Source organism: Oncorhynchus keta, unplaced genomic scaffold, assembly GCF_023373465.1.
Source record: "Oncorhynchus keta strain PuntledgeMale-10-30-2019 unplaced genomic scaffold, Oket_V2 Un_scaffold_12020_pilon_pilon, whole genome shotgun sequence".
NCBI classification, from domain to species: domain Eukaryota; kingdom Metazoa; phylum Chordata; class Actinopteri; order Salmoniformes; family Salmonidae; genus Oncorhynchus; species Oncorhynchus keta.
Genome location: NW_026290764.1, coordinates 83,426 through 101,409, shown reverse-complemented (window position 1 = coordinate 101,409; position 17,984 = coordinate 83,426). Strand labels below are relative to the sequence as shown.

Sequence of the window (17,984 nt, the reverse complement as noted above, 5' to 3'; positions counted from 1 at the left end):
AGAGATCATGTTCAAGCTACCAGGCATCTGCATTCACGGATGTCATGTTGACAATCTAGTCTTTAGAATCTCGATGATCTAACAGATCAAATTCCACTGTTGTGTACCGATATAAGAAGGACATAAACGTATCGTGCTCTTAAAGATTCTATTCGCTCTTTTGGGACTTTGACGAGAGATGTTGAAACAAAGAATCGAGGAAAACATCAACAGGTACTGTTGTGTAGGATGCTCCATACACTAGGTCACTAGCGGTAGATAGAAAACTCACTCAAAGGTAAAACAGAGGGTGAGTTACTGTAAGGGATATCCCACAGAGTCACGTGATCTGCATAATGACATGAAAGTCAGATCATATGGATTTGGCTGTCTAGCTAGCTAAACTCCTTTCCAGCATCTTCACAATGTATTGTTTTTAAGACTTACTCACAGATTCCAGTTGTTGAACATTACGCAAAGTCAACTTTGCAAAGCCAACAGGGTTGACATAGCATGGTCAACAAAGTTGACATACAGAAGTATGTGTACATCCCTTCAAATTAGTGGGATTCTGCTATTTCAGCCATACCCATTGCTAACAGGTGTATAAAATCAAGCTCACAGCCACGCAATCTCCAGACAAACATTGGCAGTAGAATGGACTTACTGAAGAGTTCAGTGACTTTCAACGTGGCACCGTCTTAGGATGCCACCTTTCCAACAAGTCAGTGTGTAAAATTTCTGCCTCTCGAGAGCGATGCCGGGTCAACTGTAAGTGTCGATATTGTGAAGTGGAAACGTCTAGGAGCAAAAACAGCTCAGCCGTAAAGTGGTAGGCCACATAAGCTCACAGAACAGGACCGCCGAGTGCTGAAGTGCGTAAAAATCATCTGTCCTCGGTTGCAACACTCACTACCGAGTTCCAAACTGCCTCTGGAAGCAACGTCGGCACAATAACTGTTTGTCGTCAGGTTAATGAAATGGGTTTCCATGGCCTAGCAGCCGCACACAAGCCTAAGATCACCATGCACAATGCAAAACGTTGGCTGGAGTGGTGTAAAGTTCGCCTCATTGGACTCTGGAAATGCGTTCTCTGGAGTGGTGAATCACGCTTCACCATCTGGGTTTGGTGGATGCCAGGAGAACGCTACCTGCCTGAAAGCATAGTGCAAACTGTAAAGTTTGGTGGAGGATGAATAATGTTCTGGGGCTGCTTTTCATGGTTCGGGCTAGGCCCCTTAGTTCCAGTAAAGGGACATCTTAACACTACAGCATACAATATGATTCTGTGCTTCCAACTTTATGGCAACAGTTTTGGGAAGGCCCTTTACTGTTTTGGAATGAAAATGCCCCCGTGCACAAAGCAAGGTCCATACAGAAATAGTTTGTCGAGATCGGTGTAGAAGAACTTGACTGGCCTGCACAGAGCCTTGACCTAAACCCCATTGAACACATTTGGGATGAATTGAAATGCCGACAGAGCCAGGCCGAATCGCATGACATCAGTGCCTGATCTCACTAATGCTTGTGGCTGAATGGAAACAAATCCCTGCAGCAATGTTCCAACATCTAGTGGAAAGCCTTCCCAGAAGAGTCAAGGCTGTTATAGCAGCAAAGGGGGGACCAAGTCCATAATAATGCCCATGATTTCAGAACGAGATGTTCGACGAGCAGCTGTCGACACACCATGGTCAACAGGGTTGACATAGAAGGACCATAATTAAAATAAATAAAGTATGGTATAATATTGAACAGTTTTATACCAATCACAACAGCAACCAATGTGTCAGATCATCAACCGTATTGTAGCTAATGGGTTTAATATGTTAAATGGGTTAATGCACTAGTGTTCCAGTGTTAAAACAGGACTTCTATGCTAGTTGTCTTTAAATATGTATAGTATATTATCTCCACTGAACAAAAATATAAACACAACATGTCAATTGTTTGTCCCATATGTTGGTCCCAAGCTGATTACACGGCATGATCATTACACAGGTGCGCCTTGTGCTGGGAACAATAAATGGCCACTCTAAAATGTGCAGTTTTGTCATACAACACAATGCCACAGAAGTCTCAGGTTGAGGGATCATGCAAGTGGCATGCTTGACTGCAGGAATGTCCACCAGAACTTTTGCCAGAGAATTGTATGTTAATTTCTTTACCATAAGCCACCTTAATGTCTTACTAGAGAATTTGGCAGTACGTCCAACCGGCCTCACAATCGCAGACCACGTGTATGGCGTTGTGTGGACGAGTGGTTTGCTGATGTCAACGTTGTGAACAGAGTGCCCCATGGTGGCGGTGGGGTTATTGTATGGGCAGGCATAAGCTACAGACAACGAACACAATTGCATTTTATCGATGGTAATTTGAATGCACAGAAATACTGTGAAGAGATCCTGAGGCCCATTTTTAAAAAAGGTATCTGTGACCAACAGATGCATATCTGTATTCCCAGTCATGTGAAATCCATGGATTAGGGCCTAATGTATTTATTTCAGTGGACTAATTTCCTCATATGAACTGTAACTCAGTAACATCTGCAATTGTTGCATGTTGCGTTTATATTTTTGTTCAGTGTAGTTCAATAAAAATGTATCTATAGACCGTTAGCTTGACAATGCAGAGATGATGATACTTATCGCTACACAGACGTTTGAACCAGGTCGAATCAGCAATAATGATACTGTTGACAACAAATCTGATGTCAACCATAGAAATAGAATCCCTTTTAAAATGTCCGCCGGTCTATCCATTCTAGACCGACTGACTTGAATGGGGATTCCCGTTCCAGTGATTATATTTCTACAATGTCAACAGCCATGGCAACATAACACCTGTTGTGCAGCAGTAAAGTATCTGTACCTCTCCTGGGTTTAGTGTGACTGTTAGACATTAACGGTTTGTGACTGATGAAAACCCACACCTGGCCCTGGGGACCAAGCAGACCTTTCACGTCATCCATGAAGGGAGGATGAGAGGACCAGGACCAACAGTAGGAGGGACAGAGTGAAGGGAGTCCACATTTGTAACAGTAGGTAGGTGTGTTTGTATTCAGAATATGCATAACTCAGATTCACCAGCTCAGAGGTCCTAGGAGTTTAGATTCCTTTCAGAGCACACAAGGACAAATTAAGATTCTAACAGCTTACTTATTCATCATTGTGTGGGTATTGTACAATTGGAAGAGTCGTCTGGCTTTTTCTAACGTGTCTCCATTCTACTGTTGGCGCTAGCTAGTTTAGCAGGGCTGGGATATGGATTGTCAGGGGGATGGATGGGGGGGGGTGATGAGGGTGCCAGCGGTGTAGGGGGATATGGATGATGGGGTGATTGGACATAGGGGGAGGACACTGAGGATGGAGTCCTCACCATTCCTTGGGTAATAAGCCAGCTGTCTATGGGCAGCTCCAACTCTGGGTTATCATCCCCTATGACCCTCAGCTGAATCAACAACAGAACAACACCTTACACAAGATAGAGGAAGCCCCAGACCAGAGCAACAGAGCACAGAGAGGAAACAGAGAAATCAAATGCAATGCAACACCCTAGACTGAAGAAGATATAGGGAGAGGAAAGGATGGGGGGAACAAACGAGAGGAAAATACCAGAATCCTTCCAATTAAAAGGTGAACGCATGGGGAAAGGAGGAAGAAAATAAGGATAGTTTGAACCCTCAGCTGATCACTAAGCCCCAGACTGGCAGATACATTCCATCTGAGGCAATCTCAACTGGCACTGGAGGGTGAAGAGTGTGTGTAATCAGTTTGTGTAATCGGTGTGTATGTGAGAGAGTTTAGATTTCATAATACTTTATGTCTGGCCTTACAGGTGTAGAACCTGATTACAAAGTAACTTGTTAGTACTGACTGACTGTGGTACAAGAAGTGGAATGAAAAAAATAAATACAAGAGTTTTGACAATTTGAAGGAGAAAAGGTGACATGCAAAAAGTGGAATTCAATAGCATGGTTTCCTATGACCTTTGACACCCATAACGTGACAAAATACTGTCTTACAGAGAGCAATGTCCAAGACAAGAGGAAAAAACAACACCAAACACTACTGAGGAATGACAGAATGACCAAGTAATGAGAGTTTATAGTTTAAAATGTCTAGAGAGAGTATTACATGTAGCTCTTTAGAATACCTAGTTATACTAGACTACAAGCCATGTGGTAGTATGTGCTTGTTACTCCAACAGTGTAGTTCACCATACAGAACTGGCTAGCCATGGTCTACTACTGTATTCATCTGGTATTACTCCTGGAAAGTCAGAGGCCTGTGTCCCAAATGGCAACCTATTCCCTATATAGTTCACTACCTTTTGACCAGGGCACTATATAGGGAATAGGGTGCCATTAGTGGTACAGAGAGCAGAGGTCAACTAACATCACACTACAGGCCATCACATGCAGAGAGAAGACCATGAGCTGAGAGATTAACCTTATCAGCCATTTTAACAGCACGTCAACCACACTCTACACTTCATTGTGGTGGGATGTGAATCTAAACTGCATCCTCCAGCATGCTTTGGTGCACTCACCCCTCCAGTGGCGTTCTGTTGTCTGACGTCCAGAGCTGAGGCAAGCCCACCCAGGGCTCGAGGGTCCTCGTACTTCACACTGACAACACACACACACAGACAGAGAGAACACGTTAGAGGCCGTCCCACTATGTGGCATGGAGATGGTTCTGGAAGGATGAGAGTGGCTCTAGAACAGGAATGGACATCACCACATTCACAACTCTGGTCCTGGGGGACAGCATATTGCAGGCTTTTGTTCCAGCCCAGTTCTAACACACCAGATTACATTGATGTTAGTCTAACTAGAAGACTGATAAATAGATTTTATTCATCAGGTGTGCCATTGCGGGACTGTGACCAAAAGCCTGCACACACAGCAGTCCGAGTCCGACAGGATCAAAGCTGCAAATCCATAGTAACAGGGTTCTAGAAGCCAAGGGGAGAGCTGAGTTTGAGGAAGCCATACTTTTTGCGTTGATCTGCCAGAGAGCTGGTCCTGGTCTGAGCAAACATGTCAAAGTCGTCTCCAGGGTTTTGGCCCGACAGAGAGGACAGGGTACCACTGACACTAACCCCACCCACATCTGAGAGAGAGAGAGGGGGGGGGGGGGGCAAAGAGAGAGAGGCAGGGACGCACAGAGAGAGAGAGAGGGGCAGAGGAGAGAAAAGAAAGGAAGAGTTGAGAGTGTGTAAAGGGGGGTGTGGGGAAGAAAGAAAAATAAGTAGATGAGATCAAAATGACACAATGACAGTCATCATCCCGCACCAGTCCTCTAGAATCAATGACAGTCATCATCCCGCGCCAGTCCTCTAGAATCAATAACAGTCATCATCCCGCACCAGTCCTCTAGAATCAATGACAGTCATCATCCCGCACCAGTTCTCTAGAATCAATGACAGTCATCATCCCGCACCAGTCCTCTAGAATCAATGACAGTCATCATCCCGCGCCAGTCCTCTAGAATCAATGACAGTCATCATCTGACAGTCATCATCTCGCGCCAGTCCTCTAGAATCAATGACAGTCATCATCTCGCGCCAGTCCTCTAGAATCAATGACAGTCATCATCCCGCACCATTCCTCTAGAATCAATGACAGTAATAATCCTGCACCAGTCCTCTAGAATCAATGACAGTCATCATCCCGCGCCAGTCCTCTAGAATCAATAACAGTCATCATCCCGCACCAGTCCTCTAGAATCAATGACAGTCATCATCCCGCACCAGTTCTCTAGAATCAATGACAGTCATCATCCTGCACCAGTCCTCTAGAATCAATGACAGTCATCATCTCGCGCCAGTCCTCTAGAATCAATGACAGTCATCATCCCGCGCCAGTCCTCTAGAATCAATGACAGTCATCATCCCGCACCATTCCTCTAGAATCAATGACAGTAATAATCCTGCACCAGTCCTCTAGAATCAATGACAGTAATAATCCTGCACCAGTCCTCTAGAATCAATGACAGTCATCATCCCGCCCCAGTCCTCTAGAATCAATGACAGTCATCATCCTGCACCAGTCCTCTAGAATCAATGACAGTCATCATCCTGCACCTGTCATCATCCTGGGTTCTGGTCAAAAGTAGTGCACTATATAGGCAATAGGGGGCCATTTGAGACGCAAGCGCTGTTGCGCAAAGGAGCATATTCTCCCATATTCTCCCTCTTTCTCTGTCTCAGGCCTCAGCCAAAGCATAGTGCCACGGAGTGCAGCAACATCATTTAGGCTAACAGGCAAGTCATTTACAGAGACTTATAGAGCAGGGCTTATTTCCCATTAGAGCTCTGATTAGAAACCTTCTTACACTCCACTGCCCTTGTGTGTGTGTGTGTGTGTGTGTGTGTGTGTGTGTGTGCACATGGGCAGTGTGTTGCTTGCTATGGGCTATGCATCATTACAGTATAGCGTACCTAGCATCTAGTGCATTTGTATATAGTACACAGAGTATCATTTGCGTTCCTATTGAACCATTGCCCATCCTTACCCAGGCCGGCGAGCTGAGTGGACAGAGTTGAGGGACCAGAGGTAGGGTCTTGGCTCAGGGTCCGGGCAGGGGAGGCTGTAGCCCCAGCCCTAGGGGAGGTCACAGGGGGGATGCTGGACGGGGGTGTGGAGGTGGCTCGGAGGCTGACCACAGCGGGCGAGCCTGGCGTTAGGTCTATCAGGTTGTCCTCTGTGGCTTCACTCAGCATCTGGAGGAAGACAACAGAACACAGTCAACACACACAGCGGTGGCTCCTGTAGAGAAAATTAACAGAGGAGGTAATGGAGATGCCTACTAGTCCAACACATCACTGTCCTCTACGTTAGACTACGGACATCAGAGGGCTTTACGAGGGAGAGGGAGAGAATATTCTAGTTCTCTGGAACACCACCACTATATAAAAGGTTCCATGTGAACATGGTCCAATAAGAAGGTCCATACATTACAGTAGTAAGACATGTTTCAACATTCTCCTCATTGACTCTATTCATCTCAAGACAGAGCTGGGATAGAATGGAGTGCTGCCATACTTGCCTCCATTAGCTGACCACGACACAGAGAAACAGAGAAACATACAGAGACATAAACTGCTATACACATGCAACAAATTAGCCACAAACATTGACAAATCTAAATCATATCGCATTTCAGAAAATATATTGAGAATGGACTGAAACAAATAACACAATCAAATCAAATGTAATTTGTCACATGCTTCGTAAATAACAGTTGGAGACTAACAGTGAAATGCTTACTTACCTTCCAAACAACACAGAATACAATAACAAATTCTTAGTATAATATAACAAAAAAATTATTAATATACCAAAACTGTAGCACGAGGAATAAATACACAATGAGTAATGGTAGCTTGGCTACATACATGGGCTACCAGTACCAATCTGATGGGCAGGGGTACGAGGTAATTGAGATAGATATGTATATATCGGTAGGTGTAAAGTGACTAGACTACAGGATAATAAACAGTAGCAGCAGTGTATGTGATGAGTGTGGAAATGTGGAATTGTGTGTGTGGCAACAATGTGCCTGTGTGTGTGTGTGTGTGTGTGTGTGTGTGTGTGTGTGTGTATGGCAACAGTGTGCCTGTGTGTACGTGTGATGTCTGTGAGTGTGTGTGTGTGTGTGTGTGTTGGAGTGTCAGAGTAAAGTAAGCATGCGTGAGTAGAGTGCTGATCACAACAAACTGACAGATAGTAACATTAATATCCACTCCTGTTGAGTTGTTCATAGATGTATAGATCAGTGTGATAACTCACCCCGTTATTCTGAGCCGCTCTACCCAACCGGTACCTCTCATACCTGCAACACACCACAAGTCCTCAGAGTTCCATGTAAAGAACACGGGGGCACTGGCATCAATCATACATTTATATTTCTGTCATCTATAAAACAACATGAAAGGAACGCTTGGACTTTTTGAGACCATGGAATCTTCAATAGAAGTGTATGCTTCAGACACGTCCCCCAGGGCCCAAGATGATTAACTGTGTTCTTGTAGGGCCTGCTGAAAAAATGTGCTCCACATGCAACATCATGTCACAGCAGATATCCTTGTTCACCAGTGGACTTTGTGTAGCTGTAAGCCTATGAAGTCAAGTACGTGTGTGTGTGTGTGTGTGTGTGTGTTACCTCTCGTATCGTAGGAAGATGTTGTTGAGGTCGTCGTTGACGTGCAGCAGCTCCTCTGTCACCTCCTCGTTGGAGACCCGGGAGATCAGCTCCACCACCCGCTGCTGCATGGTCCTGCACGTCCTGTTCAGCTCCTACACACACACACACACACTGGGTGAGGAGACAGACAGCATGGCCCTGCACGTCCTGTTCAGCTCCTACACACACACACTGGGTGAGGAGACAGACAGCATGGCCCTGCACGTCCTGTTCAGCTCCTACACACACAAACACACACAGGGTGAGGAGACGGACAGCATGGTCCTGCACGTCCTGTTCAGCTCCTACACACACACACAGGGTGAGGAGACAGACAGCATGGCCCTGCACGTCCTGTTCAGCTCCTACACATACACACACACACACACACAGGGTGAGGAGACAGACAGCATGGCCCTGCACGTCCTGTTCAGCTCCTACACATACACAGGGTGAGGAGACAGACAGCATGGCCCTGCACGTCCTGTTCAGCTCCTACACATACACAGGGTGAGGAGACAGACAGCATGGTCCTGCACGTCCTGTTCAGCTCCTACACCACACACACACAGGGTGAGGAGACAGACAGCATGGCCCTGCACGTCCTGTTCAGCTTCAACACACACACACACACATGGCCCTGCACACACACACACACACACACACACACACACACACACACACACACACACAGCTCCTACACACACACACACAGGGTGAGGAGACAGACAGCATGGTCCTGCACGTCCTGTTCAGCTCCAACACACACACACAAACACACACAGGGTGAGGAGACAGACAGCATGGCCCTGCACGTCCTGTTCAGCTCCTACAGGGTGAGGAGACAGACAGCATGGCCCTGCACGTCCTGGGTGAGGAGACAGACAGCATGGTCCTGCACGTCCTGTTCAGCTCCTACACACACACACACACACACACACACACACACAGGGTGAGGAGACAGACAGCATGGCCCTGCACGTCCTGTTCAGCTCCTACACACACAACACACACACAGGGTGAGGAGACAGACAGCATGGCCCTGCACGTCCTGTTCAGCTCCTACACACACAAACAGGGTGAGGAGACAGACAGCATGGCCCTGCACGTCCTGTTCAGCTCCTACACACACACACAGGGTGAGGAGACAGACAGCATGGCCCTGCACGTCCTGTTCAGCTCCTACACACACAAACACACACAGGGTGAGGAGACAGACAGCATGGCCCTGCACGTCCTGTTCAGCTCCTACACACACAAACACACAGGGTGAGGAGACAGACAAGGTGAGGATAGGGCATCACTGATGGAAAGGTGAGTCTGTCTCTCAGTAGGTGGATGACTAGAATTCTCTAAAATGGGTCTCTAGCCAGCAGGTAGCCATACATGTCCATCATTAGACTCAGTTGTGTTACTTAGTAAGAGAAATCACAACACCTACATTTCATTTATTGAATCACAGTTTAACTGTATTACCTAAAGTCACCTCATAAAACAGTGGAAAGGTCACCTGATTCAACTACCTATCCATCACACCCTCAGTCACTGCCTGGTATGGCAACTGCAACTGATCGCAAAGCACTACAGAGGGTAGTGCGAACGGCCCAGAGCATCACTGGGACCAAGCTCCCTGCCATCCAGGACCTCAAAATCAGGAGGTGTCAGAGGAAGGCCCTAAAAATTGTCAAAGACTCCAGCCACGCTAGTCATAGACTATTCTCTCTGCTAACGCAAGGCAAGTGGTATCGGAGGACCAAGTCTAGGTCCAAGAGGCTTCTAAACAGCTTCTATCCCCCCCAAGCCATAAGACTCCTGAACAGCAAATCAAATGGCTTCACAGACTATTTGCGTTGCCCCTCCCCCTCTTTTACACCGCTGCTACTCTTTTGTTATCATCTATGCAAAGTCACTGTAATAACTCTACCTACATGTACACAGTACCTCAACTAACTGGTGCCCCCACACATGGACTCTGTACCAGTACCCCCCTGTATATAGTCTCGCTATTGTTATTTTGCTGCTGCTCTTTAAAAAAAACGTTACTTTTAACAAGATCAGCATCTAGGGACAACTTCATCCTACACCAACTGTCACTTAAGCAAGTACAGGAATATTTGTTGTTCCCCTCTCCTCACCCCTAGAGTGGTGGAACTACTCCCCCTAGAGCGGTGGTACTATGGTGATACTACTCCCCCTAGAGCGGTGGTACTATGGCGGTACTACTCCCCCAAGAGTGGTGGAACTACTCCCCCTAGAGCGGTGGTACTATGGTGATACTACTCCCCCAAGAGTGGTACTATGGTGATACTACTCCCCCTAGAGTGGTGGTACTACTCCCCCTAGAGCGGTGGTACTACTCCCCTAGAGCAGTGGTACTACTCCCCTAGAGCAGTGGTACTACTCCCCTAGAGCAGTGGTACTACTCCCCCTAGAGCAGTGGTACTACTCCCCTAGAGCGGTGGTACTACTCCCCAGAGCGGTGGTACTATGGTGGTACTACTCCCCCAAGAGTGGTACTATGGTGATACTACTCCCCTAGAGCGGTGGTACTATGGTGGTACTACTCCCCCTAGAGCGGTGGTACTACTCCCCCTAGAGCGGTGGTACTATGGTGGTACTACTCCCCCAAGAGTGGTACTATGGTGATACTACTCCCCTAGAGCGGTGGTACTATGGTGGTACTACTCCCCAAGAGTGGTACTATGGTGATACTACTCCCCCTAGAGTGGTGGTACTACTCCCCCTAGAGCGGTGGTACTATGGTGATACTACTCCCCTAGAGCGGTGGTACTATGGTGATACTACTCCCCTAGAGCGGTGGTACTACTCCCCCTAGAGCGGTGGTACTATTGTGGTACTACTCCCCTAGAGTGGTACTATGGTGATACTACTCCCCTAGAGTGGTGGTACTACTTCCCTAGAGTGGTGGTACTACTTCCCCAGAGTGGTGGTACTACTTCCCTAGAGTGGTGGTACTACTCCCCTAGAGTGGTGGTACTACTCCCCTAGAGCGGTGGTACTACTCCCCTAGAGCGGTGGTACTATTGTGGTACTACTCCCACTAGAGCGGTGGTACTATGGTGGTACTACTCCCCCAAGAGTGGTACTATGGTGATACTACTCCCCTAGAGTGGTGGTACTACTCCCCTAGAGTGGTGGTACTACTTCCCTAGAGTGGTGGTACAACTCCCCTAGAGTGGTGGTACTACTCCCCTAGAGTGGTGGTACTACTCCCCTAGAGTGGTGGTACTACTCCCCCTAGAGTGGTGGTACTACTCCCCTAGAGTGGTGGTACTACTCCCCTAGAGTGGTGGTACTACTCCCCCTAGAGTGGTGGTACTACTCCCCCTAGAGCGGTGGTACTATGGTGGTACTACTCCCCAAGAGTGGTACTATGGTGATACTACTCCCCCTAGAGTGGTGGTACTACTCCCCCTAGAGCGGTGGTACTATGGTGATACTACTCCCCCTAGAGCGGTGGTACTATGGTGATACTACTCCCCTAGAGCGGTGGTACTACTCCCCTAGAGCGGTGGTACTATTGTGGTACTACTCCCCTAGAGTGGTACTATGGTGATACTACTCCCCTAGAGTGGTGGTACTACTCCCCTAGAGGGGTGGTACTACTTCCCCTAGAGTGGTGGTACTACTTCCCCTAGAGTGGTGGTACTACTTCCCCTAGAGTGGTGGTACTACTCCCCTAGAGTGGTGGTACTACTCCCCAGAGCGGTGGTACTATTGTGGTACTACTCCCACTAGAGCGGTGGTACTATGGTGGTACTACTCCCCAAGAGTGGTACTATGGTGATACTACTCCCCTAGAGTGGTGGTACTACTTCCCTAGAGTGGTGGTACTACTTCCCTAGAGTGGTGGTACTACTTCCCTAGAGTGGTGGTACTACTCCCCCTAGAGTGGCGGTACTACTCCCCTAGAGTGGTGGTACTACTCCCCTAGAGTGGTGGTACTACTCCCCTAGAGTGGTGGAACTACTCCCCTAGAGCGGTGGTACTATTGTGGTACTACTCCCACTAGAGCGGTGGTACTATGGTGGTACTACTCCCCCTAGAGCGGTGGTACTACTCCCCCTAGAGTGGTGGTACTACTCCCCCTAGAGCGGTGGTACTACTCCCCTAGAGCGGTGGTACTATGGTGGTACTACTCCCCAAGAGTGGTACTATGGTGATACTACTCCCCTAGAGTGGTGGAACTACTATCCCCTAGAGCGGTGGTACTATGGTGGTACTACTCCCCCAAGAGTGGTACTATGGTGATACTACTCCCCCTAGAGCGGTGGTACTATGGTGGTACTACTCCCCTAGAGTGGTACTATGGTGATACTACTCCCCTAGAGTGGTGGTACTACTCCCCCTAGAGCGGTGGTACTATGGTGGTACTACTCCCCCTAGAGTGGTGGTACTACTCCCCCTAGAGTGGTGGTACTACTCCCTAGAGTGGTGGTACTATGGTGGTGGTACTATCCCCCCCCTAGAGTGGTGGTACTACTCCCCTAGAGTGGTGGTACTACTCCCCTAGAGTGGTGGTACTACTCCCCTAGAGTGGTGGTACTACTCCCCTAGAGTGGTGGTACTACTCCTCCTAGAGTGGTGGTACTACTCCCCTAGAGTGGTGGTACTACTCCCCTAGAGTGGTGATACTATGGCGGCACTGCTCCCCTAGAGCGGTGGTACTATGGTGGTACTACCCCCCCCCAGAGTGGTGGTACTATGGTGGTACTACTCCCCTAGAGTGGTGGAACTATGTTGGTACAACTACCCCTAGAGCGGTGGTATTATGGTGGTACAACTACTCCTAGAGCGGTGGTACTATGATGGTACTACTTCCCTAGAGTGGTGGTACTATGGTGGTACTACTCCCCTAGAGGGGTGGAACTATGGTGGTACTACTCCCCTAGAGCGGTGGTATTATGGTGGTGCAACTCCCCTAGAGCGGTGGTACTATGATGGTACTACTTCCCCTAGAGTGGTGGTACTATTTCCCGAGAGTGGTGGTACTATGGTGGTACTACTCCCCTAGTGTGGTGGTACTATGGTGGTACTACTCCCCTAGTGTGGTGGTACTACTCCCCTAGTGTGGTGGTACTACTCCCCTAGTGTGGTGGTACTACTCCCCTAGTGTGGTGGTACTACTCCCTAGTGTGGTGGTACTACTCCCCCTAGTGTGGTGGTACTACTCCCCCCTAGTGTGGTGGTACTACTCCCCTAGTTTGGTGGTACTACTCCCCCTAGTTTGGTGGTACTACTCCCCCTAGAGTGATGGTACTACTCCCCTAGTGTGGTGGTACTACTCCCCTAGTGTGGTGGTACTACTCCCCTAGTGTGGTGGTACTACTCCCCTAGTTTGGTGGTACTACTCCCCTAGAGTGATGGTACTACTCCCCTAGAGTGATGGTACTACTCCCCTAGAGTGGTGGTACTACTCACACTAGAGTGGTGGTACTATGGTGGTGGTACTACTCCCTCTAGGGTGGTGGTACTATGGTGGTACTACTCCCCCTAGTGTGGTGGTACTACTCCCCTAGTGTGGTGGTACTACTCCCCCTAGTGTGGTGGTACTACTCCCCTAGTGTGGTGGTACTACTCCCCTAGTGTGGTGGTACTACTCCCCTAGTGTGGTGGTACTACTCCCCTAGTGTGGTGGTACTACTCCCCTAGTGTGGTGGTACTACTCCCCCTAGTGTGGTGGTACTACTCCCCCTAGTGTGGTGGTACTACTCCCCTAGTGTGGTGGTACTACTCCCCTAGTTTGGTGGTACTACTCCCTAGTTTGGTGGTACTACTCCCCTAGAGTGATGGTACTACACCCCTAGAGTGATGGTACTACTCACACTAGAGTGGTGGTACTATGGTGGTAATACTCCCCATAGAGCGGTGGCACTACTCCCCATAGAGCGGTGGCACTACTCCCCATAGAGCGGTGGTACTACTCCCCATAGAGCGGTGGTACTACTCCCCATAGAGCGGTGGTACTACTCCCCATAGAGCGGTGGCACTACTCCCCCTAGAGCGGTGGCACTACTCCCCATAGAGCGGTGGTACTACTCCCCATAGAGCGGTGGCACTACTCCCCATAGAGCGGTGGCACTACTCCCCATAGAGCGGTGGCACTACTCCCCATAGAGCGGTGGCACTACTCCCCATAGAGCGGTGGCACTACTCCCCCATAGAGCGGTGGCACTACTCCCCATAGAGCGGTGGCACTACTCCCCTAGAGCGGTGGCACTACTCCCCTAGAGCGGTGGCACTACTCCCCTAGAGCGGTGGCACTACTCCCCTAGAGCGGTGGCACTACTCCCCTAGAGCGGTGGCACTACTCCCCTAGAGCGGTGGCACTACTCCCCCTAGAGCGGTGGCACTACTCCCCCTAGAGCGGTGGCACTACTCCCCTAGAGCGGTGGCACTACTCCCCCTAGAGCGGTGGCACTACTCCCCTAGAGCGGTGGTACTACTCCCCCTAGAGCGGTGGTACTACTCCCCCTAGAGCGGTGGTACTACTCCCCCTAGAGCGGTGGTACTACTCCCCCCAGAGCGGTGGTACTACTCCCCTAGAGCGGTGGTACTACTCCCCCTAGAGCGGTGGTACTACTCCCCCTAGAGCGGTGGTACTACTCCCCTAGAGCGGTGGTACTACTCCCCCTAGAGCGGTGGTACTACTCCCCCTAGAGCGGTGGTACTACTCCCCCTAGAGCGGTGGTACTACTCCCCTAGGTGGTACTACTCCCCAGAGCGGTGGTACTACTCCCCCTAGAGCGGTGGTACTACTCCCCCTAGAGCGGTGGTACTACTCCCCCTAGAGCGGTGGTACTACTCCCCTAGAGCGGTGGTACTACTCCCCCTAGAGCGGTGGTACTACTCCCCTAGAGCGGTGGTACTACTCCCCCTAGAGCGGTGGTACTACTCCCCTAGAGCGGTGGTACTACTCCCCCAGAGCGGTGGTACTACTCCCCCTAGAGCGGTGGTACTACTCCCCTAGAGCGGTGGTACTACTCCCCCTAGAGCGGTGGTACTACTCCCCCCTAGAGCGGTGGTACTACTCCCCTAGAGCGGTGGTACTACTCCCCCTAGAGCGGTGGTACTACTCCCCCTAGAGCGGTGGTACTACTCCCCCAGAGCGGTGGTACTACTCCCCCTAGAGCGGTGGTACTACTCCCCCTAGAGCGGTGGTACTATGGTGGTACTACTCCCCCTAGAGTGGTGGTACTACTCCCCCTAGAGTGGTGGTACTACTCCCCCTAGAGTGGTAGTACTACTCCCCCTAGAGTGGTAGTACTACTCCCCCTAGAGTGGTAGTACTACTCCCCCTAGAGTGGTAGTACTACTCCCCCTAGAGTGGTAGTACTACTCCCCCTAGAGTGGTAGTACTACTCCCCCTAGAGTGGTAGTACTACTCCCCCTAGAGTGGTAGTACTACTCCCCCTAGTGGGCTAAATGAGTTCCAACACATTTCAGTTGAGCAGCAGGGAAGGTTTAAATTTGTATTTTTAAAAACTAAACAGATGGAGCGCTATGTGTGAAATCCTTTTTTATGTTGCGTGCAATACACAGCTGTCTCAAATTCTCAATGATGAAAAGCTTCCACAGTTCGGACCAGTGACATATTTTTAGTAGGATGAGGCTGAGGGGGTGTCAGAAATAGAATTACTAGACTGAACGCCCCCATTCAAGTCAATGTTGTGGAATTCTGAGGGCCTCCCAAGTGGCGCAGTGGTCTTAGGCCACTAGAGATTCTGGGTTCGAGTCCAGACGACTGTCGCAGCCGACCGGGAGACCCATGGGGCGGTGCACAATTGGCCCAGCGTCGTCCAGGATTTTTCAAAAATGTTTTAAAATTGTGTGTAATTATATTTCTATGAGGATGTAGTATCTGACCTGGAGTTATAGAAATATAATTACTAGAATGGGGATCCCCATTCAAGTCAATGTTCTATAATTGTATTTCTATGCTGGATGTAGTCCATTTTCTGACCTGAAGGAGTTCCAGGTCCGAGGAGTCCTCCTGTCCAGGCACCATCTCAGTCAGCATCTCTGACATCACTTTGGTGTTTCCCCTCACTATGTCCAGTTCACTGCGCAGCCGGGCGATCTGAGGAGGACACACAGGGGTCAAGGGTCAGAGAGAGAAAGTCTTCCCTGATCTGATCAAAGCTAAGTGGAGGCAGCTAAGGTAGTTGTTGTGAAATTGTTAGATTACTTGTTAGATATTACTGCACGGTCTGAACTAGGAGCACAAGCATTTCGCTACACTCGCATTAACATCTGCTAACCATGAAAATCTTGGGCCCTGTTTGAAAACTGTCAACATACATCCTTCCTTCCTCCCCTTCTTTGACGCAACCCTGAGGACAGGAGAAACTTGGTTTTTTTATTGGGCAACGTCCAGTCAGTTCTTTTCCGTTTTTGGCCATGAACATGACTCTGGAAGTAGTTTAACATTAGCCGTCAGAGGCCATCTTTCTCCTCACCTGTTCAGGGTTGGCGGTGATGGGGCCCTGTATGTTGGGGATGTGTGGTATCTGTAGGATGGGGGTGAGGGGGGCGGGGGCCGGGGCCGGAGCCGGGGCGGCTGTAGGCTTGGGGAGGGTGGCTGTAGCGTGGGGCTGGATGGGGGCTTTGTACTTTAGTACAGCTGGGTCCACCTCTGGTAGACCCTGTAGAGAGAACACAACATGTAGTTAGTAGAGCTCTGTAGAGAGAACACAACATGTAGTTAGTAGAGCTCTGTAGAGAACACAACATGTAGTTAGTAGAGCTCTGTAGAGAACACAACATGTAGTTAGTAGAGCTCTGTAGAGAACACAACATGTAGTTAGTAGAGCTCTGTAGAGAACACAACATGTAGTTAGTTAGTAGAGCTCTGTAGAGAACACAACATGTAGTTAGTAGAGCTCTGTAGAGAGCACAACATGTAGTTAGTTAGTAGAGCTCTGTAGAGAACACATGTAGTTAGTAGAGCTCTGTAGAGAGAACACAACATGTAGTTAGTTAGTAGAGCTCTGTAGAGAGAACACAACATGTAGTTAGTAGAGCTCTGTGGAGAGAACACAACATGTAGTTAGTTAGTAGAGCTCTGTAGAGAACACAACATGTAGTTAGTTAGTAGAGCTCTGTAGAGAGAACACAACATGTAGTTAGTTAGTAGAGCTCTGTAGAGAACACAACATGTAGTTAGTTAGTAGAGCTCTGTAGAGAACACAACATGTAGTTAGTTAGTAGAGCTCTGTAGAGAACACAACATGTAGTTAGTTAGTAGAGCTCTGTAGAGAACACAACATGTAGTTAGTTAGTAGAGCTCTGTAGAGAGAACACAACATGTAGTTAGTTAGTAGAGCTCTGTAGAGAACACAACATGTAGTTAGTAGAGCTCTGTAGAGAGAACACAACATGTAGTTAGTTAGTAGAGCTCTGTAGAGAACACAACATGTAGTTAGTTAGTAGAGCTCTGTAGAGAACACAACATGTAGTTAGTTAGTAGAGCTCTGTAGAGAACACAACATGTAGTTAGTTAGTAGAGCTCTGTAGAGAACACAACATGTAGTTAGTTAGTAGAGCTCTGTAGAGAACACAACATGTAGTTAGTTAGTAGAGCTCTGTAGAGAGAACACAACATGTAGTTAGTTAGTAGAGCTCTGTAGAGAACACAACATGTAGTTAGTTAGTAGAGCTCTGTAGAGAACACAACATGTAGTTAGTAGAGCTCTGTAGAGAGAACACAACATGTAGTTAGTTAGTAGAGCTCTGTAGAGAGAACACAACATGTAGTTAGTTAGTAGAGCTCTGTAGAGAACACAACATGTAGTT

General features: G+C 48.6%; 1 protein-coding gene across 7 annotated transcripts in view; it reads right to left on the bottom strand.

Annotated features, from left to right (window-relative positions):
• LOC118371191 (TOM1-like protein 2) overlaps window positions 1–17,984 on the bottom strand; it is a 46,263-nt gene that overhangs the window by 6,185 nt on the left and 22,094 nt on the right. For 4 of the 7 annotated variants that reach the window (XM_052513468.1, XM_052513469.1, XM_052513471.1 and 1 more), the window contains exons 6-12: window positions 16,649–16,834; window positions 16,153–16,269; window positions 8,148–8,281; window positions 7,775–7,817; window positions 6,498–6,705; window positions 4,976–5,093; window positions 4,528–4,606 (exon numbers count right to left, since the gene is read on the bottom strand). In XM_052513468.1, the coding sequence (XP_052369428.1) occupies window positions 4,528–4,606; window positions 4,976–5,093; window positions 6,498–6,705; window positions 7,775–7,817; window positions 8,148–8,281; window positions 16,153–16,269; window positions 16,649–16,834 (885 nt within the window). Of the gene's footprint in view, window positions 1–3,354; window positions 3,427–4,527; window positions 4,607–4,975; window positions 5,094–6,497; window positions 6,706–7,774; window positions 7,818–8,147; window positions 8,282–16,152; window positions 16,270–16,648; window positions 16,835–17,984 lie in introns of all 7 variants that reach the window. The other 3 variants (XM_052513470.1, XM_052513466.1, XM_052513467.1) reach the window with 1 other exon arrangement.